This window comes from Chlamydotis macqueenii, chromosome 1, assembly GCF_036417535.1.
Source record: "Chlamydotis macqueenii isolate bChlMac1 chromosome 1, bChlMac1.mat, whole genome shotgun sequence".
In the NCBI taxonomy this organism is placed as follows: Eukaryota; Metazoa; Chordata; class Aves; order Otidiformes; family Otididae; genus Chlamydotis; species Chlamydotis macqueenii.
This window is the reverse complement of record NC_141556.1, coordinates 196,719,860-196,736,126: the sequence shown is the minus strand read 5'-3', so window position 1 is coordinate 196,736,126 and position 16,267 is coordinate 196,719,860. Positions and strand designations below refer to the sequence as shown.

Here is a 16,267-nt window from a genome sequence, read left to right as displayed (position 1 = left end):
TGGGTACAGGCAGTTTCCAAAACAGCTAATGAATTGTCCCATGAGAATTCATTCACATAACTACACTTTGGGTTCACAGGTCCCTACCTGAAAGACTTGCACTGGTGTGGTGCAAACATGGGTATCAGTGAAATCCCTCTACTTGTATCATCAAGATGAAGAGGGCATTGATGAAGGAAAAGGAACTCAGGACAGATATTTAGCTTATAAGCACGCATAAAATGCTTCACTGCCCTGAGAAGACCTCTTCACAAGTGAGGTTCATAAGCATAAAGGTGATGGGAGTAGTAGGAAAAAAGAAAGGAAAAGATGACAGTATAAAATGTACTATGTTCATGCATTACAGTATGCAAGCATATTCAGGTATCTTAGCTTCTTGTATGCTACATTTCATTCCTTCCTCTTCATAAGAAAGACAACAGGCATGAGGGCTGAAAGATGCAAGTAAGCAAACTTGGTAAACCAGTCTGGCAAGGACACTACACATGGAGCAAAACAAGGAAGACACTCAGATATTTGTGAAAAAAAAAAAAACAAGAGACAGTAGTAAGTGTACTGGCAAGAACAGGGAACACGCCAAAGGCAGAGGGTGCCTCACCTCTGAGTATAAATAATACTAGGTATTAACTTGATTACTTTGAACTTGAGAAGCAGCATAATAAGATACTGTAATGACTCAAAAAGAGTAGGTGAGATGGTCAAGCCACTGATGTAATAGCATCAACCATTTGAAAAGACTGGGGTGTGGTTGATTTTAGCAGGTAAAATCTAAGATGAGGTTGCACTTGGTAAGATAGAGGATGAGTATGGATGAGAACAGAAAAGAGGCACATTTCAGGAAGATCACGGAGGAATCTGTCATGGTTAGGTTATATTCAGAGAAAAAAAAAAAGTCTCAACCTCTCTGTTTTGCTGATAGAGCAATTACATTTCTAGACATTACAGCTCCAAGGAAAACTTTCTAAATGTAATCCTATCTTCATCTGTGTGTCTGAACACAGATGCGTGCTTTTCGTTAGGGTGTGAATTCACAGGACACTTGCTACTCTACATTAATTCCCATATGAATTCACTTAGACTGCAGTTGCATTAATACCTTCAACAATCCTAAGGCAGTGGTAGCACCACAAAAAGTTTTATTCTCACTGTCCCTGTGTTACCACCTCAACAGCAATGCACAAACACTTGTGCAAGACTGCTATGAGCCAGATCAAGGAATTAAACTGAGCTAATATGAAACACTTCTTTTGTTAGATCAGTTTCAAATCTGCAGTTCCTCAGTCTGAGTCACTTGGTGACCATATGCATTCTTTAGTTAGCAGAAGGGAAAAGGATGCAGCAAGATGTGGTTTTTAGGACACATCTATAATGACTCGTGCAATAAAGCATGAAGAATTCCTGTGCAAAGTCATGTGCTCCTTTCAGAAGGTGGAGGGAAGAGTCCACAGAAGGAAACTGGTGCACAGCAGCCCGTATACTGAGAAATTCACACCTTTGCTTACTGCACATAACCTTTTTCATACAGAAAAGCCCTGCAGCTGCATAGAGGCAAACAGCAGTTCTAGAAGGGCTGTACACTGCTTTCTTCAGCCTATTGGGAAGTGAATTGAATGTGTGTAAACACGTATGAAATAACTGTTTGGTTCATGAAAGAAGTTTTTATATTATTATGTACCACTGTGATATTTCATCCCAGTAGTATCCTCTTACAAGTGTTTCTGATTTAAGTTATTTTATTATCCTAAAAGATAACATGTGGGTTGGACAGAAACAGACGCAATCTTCCTTTTCTTAGCTTTTCCTACCTTAAACTTAGAGATTCTCACACCTTCTGCTTCCTAGCTTGTGGTACAAAAGCTCCTGAGCTGGGTTAAATCTTGGTCTGCAGCATTAAAGCAGTGGCCATAGTAATGAAAATAATCCCTGCTTTTGAACCAGCCAGCATGCCTGTCTACAATAACTGTTAAAAAAAAAACACACTTGACTATACTTTGCCTAGCCAGACAAGAAAAATTTCCTTCCTTTGAACTACAGCTTATGATTCTCCACCTCTTTCCTTTTCATGTTTTGTGCTTTTCATACAGCACAATCATTCTGCTCCTATCATCCAAAACCAATCCATCTGGCAGGTGCTTCTAAGACAAGCAAGCATTCCCACTTCCAGTAAGAGAAACACAACTTTGACCATGAAGACTCATTCCTAGCTTACTGGATATTTGCACTTATATTATAGGGACCATACATCAGCCCCAGTTTCCACACAACTCCTGTAGACACCTGTATGAATACCACAGTGAGTGACAGCTAGAACATGATCCTGGAATAGCATTTTTAGAAATGCAGGAGAGAAAATAGCAACAAAGATCCTTCAACCTTCCCCTATCCAGCTCTTGTGCTAATATTAGTAGTTTAGATCAAGATTAAATTCCAGTTATAGCTCACTAAACCCATAATAAAGTAATTGATCTAAGACAGCCAATTGTGAAATACGTATGAACTTTTGCTGCAAACATGTAAAATACAGTATATGATAGTCTAGCCTCTGGTTTTACAGATGATTTTTTGCAAGGCCTTAAAAGGAGCTGACAGTTCAAGAAACAAGATATTCAGGAGATGCAGTCTTACTGAGGCTGGATCATCTTCAGTATGTTCACAGATAGCCAGGTACATATATAGGAGGAACACTGTGTCTGTCACATTATCCCACAGCAAGTAAATGGGTAAGATTACTGTAGTGAAGTCTATTGATGTTCCTTGTAAAATACTTAACAGCATTTGTTGCGATCCTGCCACGTGAAATCATAAGATGACAGACTCAAAAGACAGAGCTTACGGAAACTGAAATCAACATTACTTTTATTTACTGAAACCAACAATCAACATTATAATATTACACAATTTGGATGTGCTTTTTCTCCCCCCAAAGCTGCTTCCTTCCTGTCTGTTGCAATTCAGTTCTTAAACTGCTATTGCTGCTTCTGCTCCTTTCAGTGACTTGACACTGTCACGTCATTCAAGGCTGTTGGCTCACTGCCATATACTCAAAACTCCTAATATTCATGCATGGATTAGCTAGTAATCTAAAGTGGCCTGGATAATAGCTTTTGATAGGACTATTTATGAATACGGAGGAAAGGACATAAGAACTAACATGGGAGAAACTTGGCATTAGCACACACGAAGTTCATGGGAGGATCGTGATGCATGCATCCCACAGGGAAAGAAATAACACTGACCTCTGAAAAAAATTGTTGGAATAATATTCTTTATTCAAAAGGAAACAAAAATATCACAATCCTAAAAAACAAACAAACAAACAAAACAAAAACACCCCACCACATTTCTCCATCTTCCAGAATCTCCCACAAAGAACACAATTTTTCTCTCACATGCTTCCTGCATCCCCACCATCCTTCCTCACTGATTAACACAGACTTTAAGACTGTGGGTAATTAATATCTTATGGCTGTAAAGAAAGGCAGCTGCTCTGAAGCTGATGAAGCTGGTTGACAGGCTCACAAACAGGATAGAGGGGGTTTCTAATCTCTACCTCCAGTTCCCTCCACTGATAAAAAATAGACACTGAGTACAATGCATCAGAGCAAGTTGTCCTGGGCAATCAAGAGGAGGTCCATACTCTTCCGTATTATGTGAAGCAACACTGGGCAACCAAAGAGAAGTTGGCACTGGTATGGAACTATGATCATAAGCCATCATATGTCCTCATGTCAGCAATTTTGATTTAAACTGTCTCTGATGAGAGCGACAGCCTCAGTCAGTCTGCCAGCACTCAAACAGGACCAGCTTTAGACCCAGAGACAATGCATGTGCAAGACTGGGAGTGAAGCAATACTCCTCATGATCCAAGTTACTGAACAAGCCGATAAGGTGCTGGTGTGTAAGTGGCCCAGTCCACAAGTGTACTAAATATGTTATTTTAGGGTTATTTTAAATTGAGAATACTATAAAATGTTAAAATAATTCCAAAGATGTATTTTGGTTTTGTATTTTCCAAGTCCACCACAAGACTACTATTTTTGTTTAATCAGTCCCTTGGATTATATTTCATAATTTTTCTCCCTCTGATCTGGAATACTAAAATTCCTAACAGAAGGCAGCATTAAATCTAGAAGCTGCATAATCTCTACCATGAATAAGCAACCTACCAGTACGATGTGTTCCATAAAACTGGTTTGAGACGGGAAATTTCAGAAGCGTTTTTGTAACAATGACTACTTCCTAATGGGAGGGAGGAAGGAAGCTAAGCTGGATCATGATGGAATATCAAATGCCAAAGGGCACTCAAGGAAGAGCATCAAAACCAACCCAGATGACTTAGATGATTCCATTCATCTCAAGTAAACATTGTTTTAGAATTAAGGAGTCTAAAACATGGATTAAAAAAAAAGGATTTGCAAGTATGATTTGATCTCTAAAATTGATTTAAATTTTTTTAGTATTAACAAGCATTTTGTTTTGGTAGAGGCAGTTCAGCAAGTTACTCTGACAGAAGACCCTGTGTGTGGATGGTTCCTGCAGAGGATGGCATGGGAGCTTAGTGGAGTGGTGGGGGCAGGACTGGCCAACCCTAGCCTGCAAGACTCTGTGCTTAAGGCTAGTACTACGTGCATCTGTTCTGTTCTGTGTAAATAATGTATATGGTTTATACTGAGTAAGTCTAAAATCACTAGAGAGGACTGGAAACTGCCAGATTAATAGATCACAAGATGGAAACTATTAGGAAGGTGCCTCTATTTAGAGGACAGATGCTCTTTACCTACCAATGCACAAAAGCAAATACTTTGTGACATTTAATTTACTGATATACAACCAAACTGACAAGCTGAAAGACTCAAGTGGAGGATCCACAATTCCACATTCATGTCAAAATTGCTTAGTCAGCCTTAAGAGTCCTAAGTTTCCACAAAGTAACTAACCAACGAGTAGATGTAAAATAACACTTCTAATTATGCACTGATATTTTAAGATCTTGGTTTCTTATTTTTATTTTATGATTGTATTATTAGGCATTGCAACAGTGCCTAAAAAAATCCAGTAATGTAGCAGGGGCCTACCGTGTCAGGGACCATATAAAACCAGAATGAAGACACAGCCCATAATATAAAGAGCTAAAATTGTATTTAGTTCATCTTCACTTCCTGAAGTTCTCATGTTCTGTTAAATTCACTGCTCAAACTTTTGCAACTCTGATTTCATTTTAAGCAATTCACTCTTTATTTAGTTTGGATTCATGTTTACTATAAAAAAAAAAAAAATCTGTCTTGATCATACAAGTCAGATGTTGAACTGTTACCTGACTGCTTTGTCAAGTCAACTTTGTATGCACAGGATTTTGTGGATAGAAGCAATTCTACTTCACTCAGGATCTAAGTCAGCTTAAAGCAAGCCAGTGATACTTACACTGAGCTTTTCCTATGAATTCTGGCAGGGGAAAGAAGAAAAAAAAAAAAAAAGCAGCACTCATCTATGGAAGGTGAGTTTCTGTTGACATTGGACCACAAGATGAACTTCTTCAATATTTTCTTTTCCTGACACTCAGACAGTCCTGAACTATGGATACAACAACTTTTGCAAAGTACTGGGACAAATCTTGGAAAAAATACAGTACACAGCTAGCGTTTCCATGATTTGTCATCTTTCATCTAGCTGATCACTTACAACAGCATAGTCAATATTCATTTCCTTCCATCTGACCTCAAGTTTTAGATAAATTTACCTTTTATTATCATTACAGTAAAGAGAGATGATTTATAGTTGCAGCAATTTTGACGTGGTTCATTATATAACATTTCCAGTCTTATGCAACATAAGCCTTCCCTTCACATTCGTATCATTTTAAACTACCTACCTTCTGCATTAAAATGCATGGTTTCCAGAGGTCCAATAAATGCATATCGCATTCCCAACCCATCAGACATCACAAGGTCGAGATCAGTAGGAGATATTACTCCTTCCTAAGTAGCAAAAGTAGAATAGAAAGGAAGTTTTGTGAATGTTTGGTTTCAATGCAAAATTGCCTGCTTTTTATATATAAATAAAAAAATAAAGTAGCAATAAAAACTAAGGCTAGAAATAGCAGTTCGCTTGCGAACAGAAACACAACTGTTCGGCAGATACTTCATCTATTCTGCAAGCCTTCCTGTCGTTCACATCTCTAAGATTGCCGTACTTCATAATCCAAATACACTTCGATCATTTTGACAGTATTTATTTTTAAATTTATAAATTAATACACTTTTTCATACAACATGTACTATTTGTACACACTAGACTGCCTGATATTTATTACTTACAATAATTCACGTACTACACCTAAATTGAGCTGTTTAGGTTAACCGATACACTTTTTTCTCAGAAATGGAGAATCAGAAAACACAGAGCAAATGTGACACTCTTAATAGCACATGACCAAATGAGCTTATATCAAATCTAGGTACTATACCAGTCCTTTTAAATACAAAAGTTTTGGCTAAATCTTACACCTCCCTTCATATTCTTTTAGTTTGGGATTTTGGGGCAGAGTCACAATTGGCAGAATGGGGGTGGTGGATACTGCTCCTGAGGCCACTGCAAAAAAGCCTGAGATCAAACACGTAGGCAATGCAGCTGCCACTCCCTCCCACAAAACTCACTGAACATTCAGCCTACCCAGCCTCAACCTGCCCAGGTTCTCGAGTTCCTTGCCAGCCTCATATCTCAGAGCTGGCAGGATATGGAGCATGCAAAATGAAGCATTTCTCCGGTTAAAAGTTGAGCACTGCTGCTTCATTTACATGGTAGCACTTAGAAGAAAGCCAACGCCCTCATCAGGTTAGGGCAAGCACATGAAGGCTTGATTTAAAAAAAAAAAAAAAAGTTCCAGTTACCTTAACAGATTTACTTGACAAGAGTAATATTTATTACATGAGGCTGTATTCCACCTACAAGAAATACAGGAATTAACCATGAACTTTTCTAATCACTTCCATCAGATAAAGCTTGGTTTCAAGAACTTGTCCTCTTTATTGCCAGAGACAAAAAAATTTCATTCTGATTAAGAAGGTGGAAGAGATGCCTTCTCACCCTACCGTGAGGTGCTCTTCCCACTCAGTGTCTCCTTCTCCACAATCCCCTTTGAGCTGCAGAATACAAGTAGCTATACTCATCTGCTTGGCCAAAGACACATCTGTTTCTGTCAAGTTTCCCTCTTGCAGGGCCCTACCCAAATGCTCCTTCGTATCACACAGTGATCAGCCAGGGTTATGGGCATGCAGGACAGCCCTCCTGACTTGTTGTGGACATTGACTTCTGAGCTAGACATCTAGACTCTTTTTACAATCACTAGGGAGAAAAAGGAAATCAATATCCTAAAGAAGGCATCTAAAACAGGTAAGATGAGTTGTGTCCTAAGAGGGCCTAATTCTCCTCGCTCACTTAAAGATGAGTTAAGAATCTGGATGACAACGTCTACACTGTAGAAATCCCATCTTAAGTGAGCTGAATCCCACTCACAGTGTCTTCCTGTGTTCATCAGCTACATCATCTACTGTTACTTTAAAAGAAAGTTATAAGCCAAGGACCCACGTAACTTCTACAGCTGGCCACAGACATCACATTTCATCATCTCAAGCTTAAGCAAAGTCTTTTATAAGACTCAGCCTCAAGTCTCAATCTGTTAGAAGGCATTGCTCCCATTAAAAATAAGCCTGGCTGAATCCCTGTTGCAGGTGGCTTTTGAATGCTTATCTTGAAAAGAAAACAATAACATAATTATAAAGATCTACCCACCATATATGGAACATACAGCTCTGGTAACAATTTAATTAGACATAAAACAGCAGGGATAAGGAACTATTATTTTCTTCCATTTAAAAGATAAGGCATAGGCATGGTAAAGTAACTCATCTAGAGGCAGACAGAACTAAACTAAAACCTCAGACAGCACTGAGATTACAGACCAGCGTGACTGTAACTAACACAGGCATCATACATTCTGTGAAAGTTTTTTCCCCTGACATGGCAACATAACTTCTCTGAAAAAGTCAACAAAAGCACTCTTCCATTGGGAGTGCTTCATCCAGACAATGAGTTGTGCTGGTAAAGCTGCGCTCAACGAGTGATTGCCCTCTTGCATCTTTCACTGACATGGACTTGTAGACAAAAGATTAACCGCAAATTCCTGACAAGCATTTGAAGCACAGTAGCAGTTTAAAAAAGTAAATGTAACATTACTCTTCAAACACTTCAGAATCATTGCAAATTAGTTTTCAAATTAAAAACTGATTTATTTCTCTTGATACTATAGTCCTCAGCTTTGGTACTGACATTTGAGACCAGGTGCTCTCAGATCATGAGATGAGCGCTTTGTTCTTGGCCTTTTGACTACAGCTGTAATTTTATGGTTACAGCTGCTAAAAGGCAAAAATTCCTGCTACCAGAAGGAAAATATGACAGATCCCTACAGTTGAGGGATCTACTACTCTATACACGTGAGCTCGGTTTCTCCTTGTCACATAGACCCTCTTAAAGAAAAGCTTTTTACTTTTTCCTCTTCAGAAATTAAAAAGACATAAATGAGAAACAAGTTAGACCATCCTCCCCTAGGGAATAACCCTATTCCCACTTATGTTAAGGAGATCATACGTTGGTGGAATGATTCAGCAGGGTGGGTGCAAGGTCAGCAAGGTGTCTTCCACAAGGATCAATGTTTATGCTAAGAAGTAAACAAGAAAGAGTTCCAAACCAGTTTCATTAAGTCTAGGTGTGAAACAATTTTCCCAAGGGGATTTTTCATCCTCTTCATCCTGGGTAACCCTTCTTGTAAGCCTTCCCCTCGAGCACTTGTCAGAGGCAAGAGGAAGTGTGTTAGAGTTCACCAGAAACTTTCACAGCTACAGAATTAAGATCTTAATTTAAAATAAATGCCACCAAAATCCTCAGTGACCCCAATGGGCAGTCAAAGCTCAAGGTTTAGACTAGCTCAGAATCCTCCATGCTTCTTGTGACACCATTTATAGACCACAATCTCATCTTCCTGAAGATTTTAATCTCTTGTGATGTCACAGTATTTTCCTAATGTTCCTTTAGTATTTCATTAGTGCTTCTCACTATGCAGGGACTCTTCTCCTTTCCAAAAATCTGTGGCAGTTCTGCAGTCTCCACCTTTAGGCCCTGACCCAGCCTGCTTGGTTTTAATCAACAGCCTTTACATCAGTGAGTCACACCCACATCGCAACTTCTGTCACCAACTTAATCATATTAAATGTAACATGGCTAAAAAAAAAAAAAAAAAAAAAAAAAAACCAAAACCAAAAAAACAATCTTACCTTTTCTCACACTACCAATTCATCATGTTCTCCTACTCACTCCAGTCTGTCTTTAGAGTTATTTTGGACTCCACTCCCTCCCAGACCACATACTTGCTGTCTATAAATTTGCTACTTCATCCTCTGTATCTCCCAAATCCAGTATTTTTCTTCTGATTGCCATTAATATATGCATTCTCTCAGCAGCACTTGTTACACCCTTCTCTTTGCTATCACTTCAATCAAGTCCCTTCCATCCACGCCCTGATGAGATCTTTTTCCAGTCCTGTCATTTTGAACATATGACTTTTCTCCTACATCCCTCTACCAGCTCCATCTCTTTCCATTTCATCATGTTTGAGAAACTTGTTGTCCTACACACTTCACAACTCCTTATTTTGCTGGCCTTTATCTTCCTTCTTCCATGGTACCCTCACTCACCTCACCCTGAAAGGAACAACATCAAGACTACTTTTCTCCTTGGCCCTTTAAAATTCCTTTTATAATATCCTCCTTTTATGGGGCACTGTAACCAGACTTTTAATCCACAGAATTACAGAATTATTATCAAGATTGGAAAAGACCTAAAAGATCATCCAGTCCAACCATCACCAATACTTCTCAGCTAAATCATATCCCTCAACACAACATCCAAACGTTTCTTGAACACCCCCATGGTCGGTGACTCCACCACCTCCCTGGGCAGTGCATTCCAGTGCCTGACTACCCTTTCCGAGAAGTAATATTTCCTAATGTCCAGCCTGAATCTCCCCTGGCGCAGCTTGAAACCATTGCCTCTAGTTCTATCACTGTCTACACGAGAGAAAAGGCCGACCCCTAGCTCACTACAACCTCCCTTCAGGAAGTTATAGAGAGCCATAAGGTCTCCCCTGAGCCTCCTCTTCTCCAGACTGAACAATCCCAGCTCCCTCAGCCGCTCCTCATAAGGCCTGTGCTCCAGATTCCCTCACCAGCTTCGTAGCCCTCCTCTGAACCAGGCGTTCCAGGGCCTCAATGTCTTTCTTGCAGTGAGGGGCCCAAAACTGAACACAGTACTCGAGGTGCGGCCTCACCAGTGCCGAGTACAGGGGGACAATTACCTCCCTGTTCCTGCTAGTAACACTGTTTTTGATGCAAGCCAGGATGCCGTTGGCCTTCTTGGCCACCCGGGCACACTGTCGGCTCATGCTCAGCCGAGCATCAATCAGTACCCCCAGGTCTGTTTCCTCCACACAGTCCTCCAGCCACTCCGCCCCAAGCCTATAGCGCTGCCTGGGGTTGTTGTGGCCAAAGTGCAGGACTCGGCATTTGGTCTTGTTGAACCTCATCCCATTGGCTTCAGCCCAGCTCTCCAGCCTGTCCAGATCCCTCTGGAGGGCCTCGCTACCCCCAGGCAGATCCACACTCCCAGCCAATTTGGTGTCATCTGCGAACTTACTGAGGGTGCACTCAATGCCCTCATCCAGATCATCAATAAAGATATTGAAGAGGACAGGCCCCAGCACCGACCCCTGGGGAACACCACTTGTGACCGGTAGCCAGCTGGATTTAACTCCATTCACCACCACTCTCTGAGCCCGGCCCTCCAGCCAGCTCCTTACCCAGCCAAGAGTGTACCCATCCAAGCCATGGGCTGCCAGCTTCTGCAGGAGAATACCGTGGGAGACAGTGTCAAAGGCTTTGCTGAAGTCTAGGTAGACCACATCAACAGCCTTTCCCTCATCCAGCAGATGGGTCACTTGATCATAAAAGGAGATCAGGTTGGTCAAACAGGACCTGCCCTTCATGAACCCATGCTGGCTAGGCCTATCCCCCGGCCATCCCGCACATGCCGCACGATCTCCCTCAAGACTATCTGTTCCATAACCTTCCCTGTAACCGAGGTCAGGCTAACAGGCCTGTAGTTCCCCAGATCCTCCTTACAACCTTTCTTGTAAATGGGAGTCACGTTGGCAATCCTCCAGTGTTCCGGGACCTCACCAGTCATCCTCTACCTTATCTTTGATCTTTTGGAAAGGTTTGCTGGATAACACGAATACAATTATTAATAATAAGGAATTTTGAATTTTTAAAGTCTTGCCAGCATTTAAGGACTGCCAGGCTAGTCTCTTAAGAAGGGAGAGGTACACAAATTAGGGACTAAAGCCAATGCACCCAATTGCTGTGAAAACAAACTAAAATGGCCACACAGCAAAACCATGACTGTTTATTTTCCACGAGATTAACAAAAGTGGCAGGGCTCCCCATTCTTTTTATCTTTTACAATGACTACAATCTAAAAGAACACTCACTTTTTAAGAAAAAAAAATACATTAAGACAATATCAAAAGCTTATACAGAGGAAAATACAGGCTCTTAAGACACTTCTACGATTCAACACAAAATAGTTTCAGCAGGTTCTTAAAAGCAGCTGAAACTCCTAATGTAGATCAGGGCTGAAAAACTGCCATGTTCTCTTCACTATCTCTGCTGCTGTATTTCATGACCTCCTTGCAAGTTTCAGGTGATGCCTAGAATAATAATTCTCCAAGGTAAGACTCCATTCAGTAATCCACAGTAAAAGGACAGTCCTAGATATAGAATCATAGAATGGTTAGGGTTGGAAGGGACCTTCAAAGGTCATCTAGTCCAACCCCCCTGCAAGGAGCAGGGACATCCCTGACTAGATCAGGAGGGGAGAATCACCTCCCTCGACCTGCTGGCCACACTTCTCTTGATGCAGCCCAGGATGCGGTTGGCCTTCTGGGCTGCAAGGGCGCATTGCCTGCTCATGTTAAGCTTCTCATCCACCAGCACTCCCAAGTCCTTCTCCTCAGGGCTGCTCTCAATCCATTCCCCGCCCAGCCTGTATTTGTGCCTGGGATTGCCATGACCCAGGTGCAGGACCTTGCACTTGGCCTTTATTAATATGTTACTCTTGTAACATATTAATATGTTATATGCTACATTAATATGTTATATGCTATGTTATATGCTACTCTTCATTAATATGTTACTCTTGTTATATGTTACTCTTGCTAATATTCACAGTTTATCTTCCACTTTCAGTGCTTCTTAAGGTAAGGAAAACTTTTGTTACCAGAAGGAATCAAGCTGAGCAAAACTTCATCTTTAGAAGCCTCTCAAAGACTGAGAAGCTGACATTCTCAACAATAAGGACTGAGAAGTGACTTAATGATCAGAAGTAAGAAGTATTTTTCCCCACTTTGAAAATGTGAACACCAAAAGAACATGACTTGCAATAAAAAGGACTAATTTGGCAGCACAACAGCAGAAACACAGAAACTGCCTCAGGCCTGCAGCTCTCTATCTGCAGTGATTCTGCTCCTATCAAAGGCAGTGTGTAGCCTGAAGTCACACAGCTGAAACTATACACCTTTTGTAGCTGGTATCTGTCCAGGCTTTTGGAATGGAAATACAGCTATCAAAGCTGCTACAGTTTAAATGTGTATTTGCCTGAAATGTAGTAAAATTACATAAAACTAGAACAACTTGGAAACTTGGATGATGTACAACAAAAGCAACTTTTATTATATGTCAGTTCTTCAATCACTATTCTGTTATTATTCACATAGCACCACATTCGCACACAATAATTGTCCATACAGGTTTATAATAAAGGTTCACCTCAAATCAATCTTTTTTCCAATAGTAGCCCATGAAGCGTTCTTATACTTTTTTCATAACCAAAGACTAAATACAGAGTTACCCTTTCAGTGATACGCACTGCCTCAGCTCCCAGCAGTCCAGTCTTTGAGACTCTGACAGCTGGATGTTGCTTCTGTACAGTCTTCCTCTAACATGAGTGTGTCTAAATGTTCGCTGAACCCAGTCATATTTTTAGCATCCTAGATTTCTATAGCAAAGACTTCCACAACTCAAGTTTATGCCTCTCGGAGACCTGCAAGAATCCCACTATATTTTTGAGGCATTACATCCCTGGATATCTGTGCTGACCAGGGTATCAATATGCCTACACATTATCAAACCTACTGGTTCAGTAGGTTTCCCAGTAACACTTTGAACTCTTTCAAAAGAACTCAGGTGTAAGCACTAACTGCCATTTCTGCAGTATTATGCTAGCTGGTGTGTAAAAAGTTGCTTAAATCAGTATTTCATCAACTTCATATTTGAGTTTTTGAGAGTTCCACTTCTCCTTCACAGTCTACCATTACTTATTTACTCTTCCCTGGTGCAAAAGTCTTGTTCTTAGTATGACTTGTTCTACTTCTATGCCAGATCCCTGCTTTTCAAAGAAAGGTTACAGTGTGGGAACCTCCTTAACAACAAACATTGCAGTTCAGTTTGCTTTTTCACCATGAACTTAACTTCCTTGGTTCAGGTTTTTTAAGTAGTAATTTTTACATTTTTATTCTTAAAAACCTTTTTTTTCATCTGGAGTTATTAGGGTTTAGAAAACAATTAAGAGGTTACTATCCTTTCTATCCTGTGCCTTTCAACAGGGTTACAGCTTTCTGAAGGTGTTTTTCTTATCACATACTTAAGAATTTGTATTAGCTTTTTTAAACTAAAAAAAGGCATCCATTATTAAAGAAACATCTCCAGTAGATCATAAGTTCCTTCCCAGCAATATTGTTTTACTTATTACTATTCATCACCTCCTTTATGTTGCATTGTGTTGCTAGTGGAAGCTAACTAGAGGTAGGCAAAATCAGTTCAGCAACTATGTTTAGAAACTGCTTTGGAAAAAGAGTTGCTTTGTTTACGATATGTTAATATTACTTTAGTTTTAAGATCTTTATCTGTATTTGTGTGCACATGTTGTTGTTTAACCCAGTAGGCAGCTGAACACCACACAGCCGTTTGCTCACTCCCTCGACAGTCGGATGGGGAAAAGAATCGGGGAAAAAAGTAAAACTTGCGGGTTGAGATAAAGACAGCTTAATAGGACAGAAAAGGAAGGGATAATAATAATAATAAAAAGAACATGTGATGCACAATGCAATGGCTCACCACCCACCGACCAAAGCCCAGCCATTCCTCGAGCAGTGGCTGCCACCCCCTGGGCCAGCTCCCCTCCAGTATGTTCAACATGACATTATATGATATGGAATATTCCTTCAGCCAGTTTGGGTCACCTGTCCTGGCTGTGTCCCCTCCCAGCTTCTTGTGCACCCCTAGCCTTCTTGCTGACAGGGCAGTATGTGAAGCTGAAAGGTTCTTCACTTAGTGTAAGCACTGCTCAACAACTAACACATCAGTGTGTTATTACCAACATTATTCTCATCCTAAATACAAAACACAGCACTATACCAGCTACTAAGAAGAAAATTAGCTCTATCCCAGATGAAACCAAGACACCATGGTTGTTTTAAGCAGCTTGAAAAAAATCAAAGCACTCTCTATGACAAAAAAGTAAGCCTTAACTCAAGCCGAATTGAATCTCTTCTCAACAGAATAGCAACAGACTCATAATTCAGCTCTTCCTGATGAAAGATCAGACTTTGCTGCACAGAACAGGTAGCTGGGAAAAGCTGAAGGGGCACAAAAAAATGATTCTCAGCTAGAAGTCTGAATGGGCAGGAGAACTAGAAATCTGTCTTTAACTACAAGTATCAAATAGCTGTTGATCTTTTGAGTGCAATTCCTGAAAGGTCAAAGAGAAAAGCCATTTTAAATATTATTTTCATAGCCACCATACAATAGGCTAGCAACATTCAGAAAATAACATGAAATTATGAGACAACCTAGAAAAAAGAAAAAATCAGTATTTTGATTTCTGTGCTTCTAAGATTGTTCTTTTGATTGTCCTGAAAATGACAGTATTCTGAAAAGAAAGCAGGATAAAGGATAGTTGTTATGATCATATCACTTTGTTTTTACCAGTCTTTGTTATTTATAACTCACATCGCTTCTTAATGATTAAATATATGCTAACATGTAAATTAAAATGTTCATAAGGGATGGTTTAACAAAGATGACACAAATTTATAGGAAATTTAAATATACAGTATCTCTTGTCACATCTACAAAACTGGTAGTGTGTGTGTGTAGAAATTGGGGGGAAAAAAAAAAGAAATACATATACATACACCCACAAGTCTCCAGGCTTCACTTATCACTGCGTACTGGAGCCGATTCAGAACAAATCCCTCAATTTCTCTGTTTAGCTTGACAGGAGATTGACCAATCTTCTTCATCAGGGCATATGTTCTCTCTGTAGTAGAAGGATCTGTTTCTGGATGAGGAACAATTTCAACCAAAGGCACAAAGTAAGGTGGATTTACCTCAAGAAGAAACACAAAAGAAGAATGTCAAGTATCAACAGATGAACAGGTTAATATAAAGCATCTTTATAGCTTGCTATTAGCATGGATATTCGCCAGTGAACACAGTAAGCCTGATCTTCAGACCCTGAAAGGTGTCACCAATCCAATAAAAGTTGGTATATCAATTAAAGTTTTAAAAATTATTAATCTTGCATTAAGTCTCACTCTGTTTAACTCCAACAAAGTTTATGGAGCTAAACTAAAGATGACAGCACTCAAACAGTACTAGAAGACTTTATACTGACTTGAGCAACCGATGTTTTCTCAATATTCAGGCTGTTTGTTGTTGTAAGACATATAGCCACCACCTGTCTTTCCAAATGAAGCAAGGCATTTCCTTTTAGATATTCAGGAACTTTATAAAAAATAAAATATTGCTAAACACCACCTGTAAGATGCAACACTTAATAGATAAGCTACTACTGGCCCAAGCCTGCAAATATATGCTAAACACAGGAACAGATATCACATAAAGCATACTTCAAAAAGTTGTGGAACAGGTTACCTTCAAACACTGTACCTACTTTAAAAAAAAAAAAACAAAAAACAAAACAAAACCAAAAACCAACCAACCCCCCCACACACGCACACAAAAAACCAAACAAAAACCCCCCAAAACTACCTCTCCCTGACTCTTCCCAAATGTAATTTCCCATCAGGTCAAGACCTTTG

At 39.9% G+C, this 16,267-nt stretch overlaps 1 protein-coding gene across 1 annotated transcript in view; it reads right to left on the bottom strand.

Moving 5' to 3' along the window:
- CRYL1 (crystallin lambda 1) overlaps positions 1 to 16,267 on the bottom strand; it is a 63,639-nt gene that overhangs the window by 11,061 nt on the left and 36,311 nt on the right. The window contains exons 5-6 of the mRNA XM_086739534.1: positions 15,359 to 15,553; positions 5,870 to 5,975 (exon numbers count right to left, since the gene is read on the bottom strand). Of these exons, the coding sequence (XP_086595660.1) occupies positions 5,870 to 5,975; positions 15,359 to 15,553 (301 nt within the window). The remainder of the gene's footprint in view (positions 1 to 5,869; positions 5,976 to 15,358; positions 15,554 to 16,267) is intronic.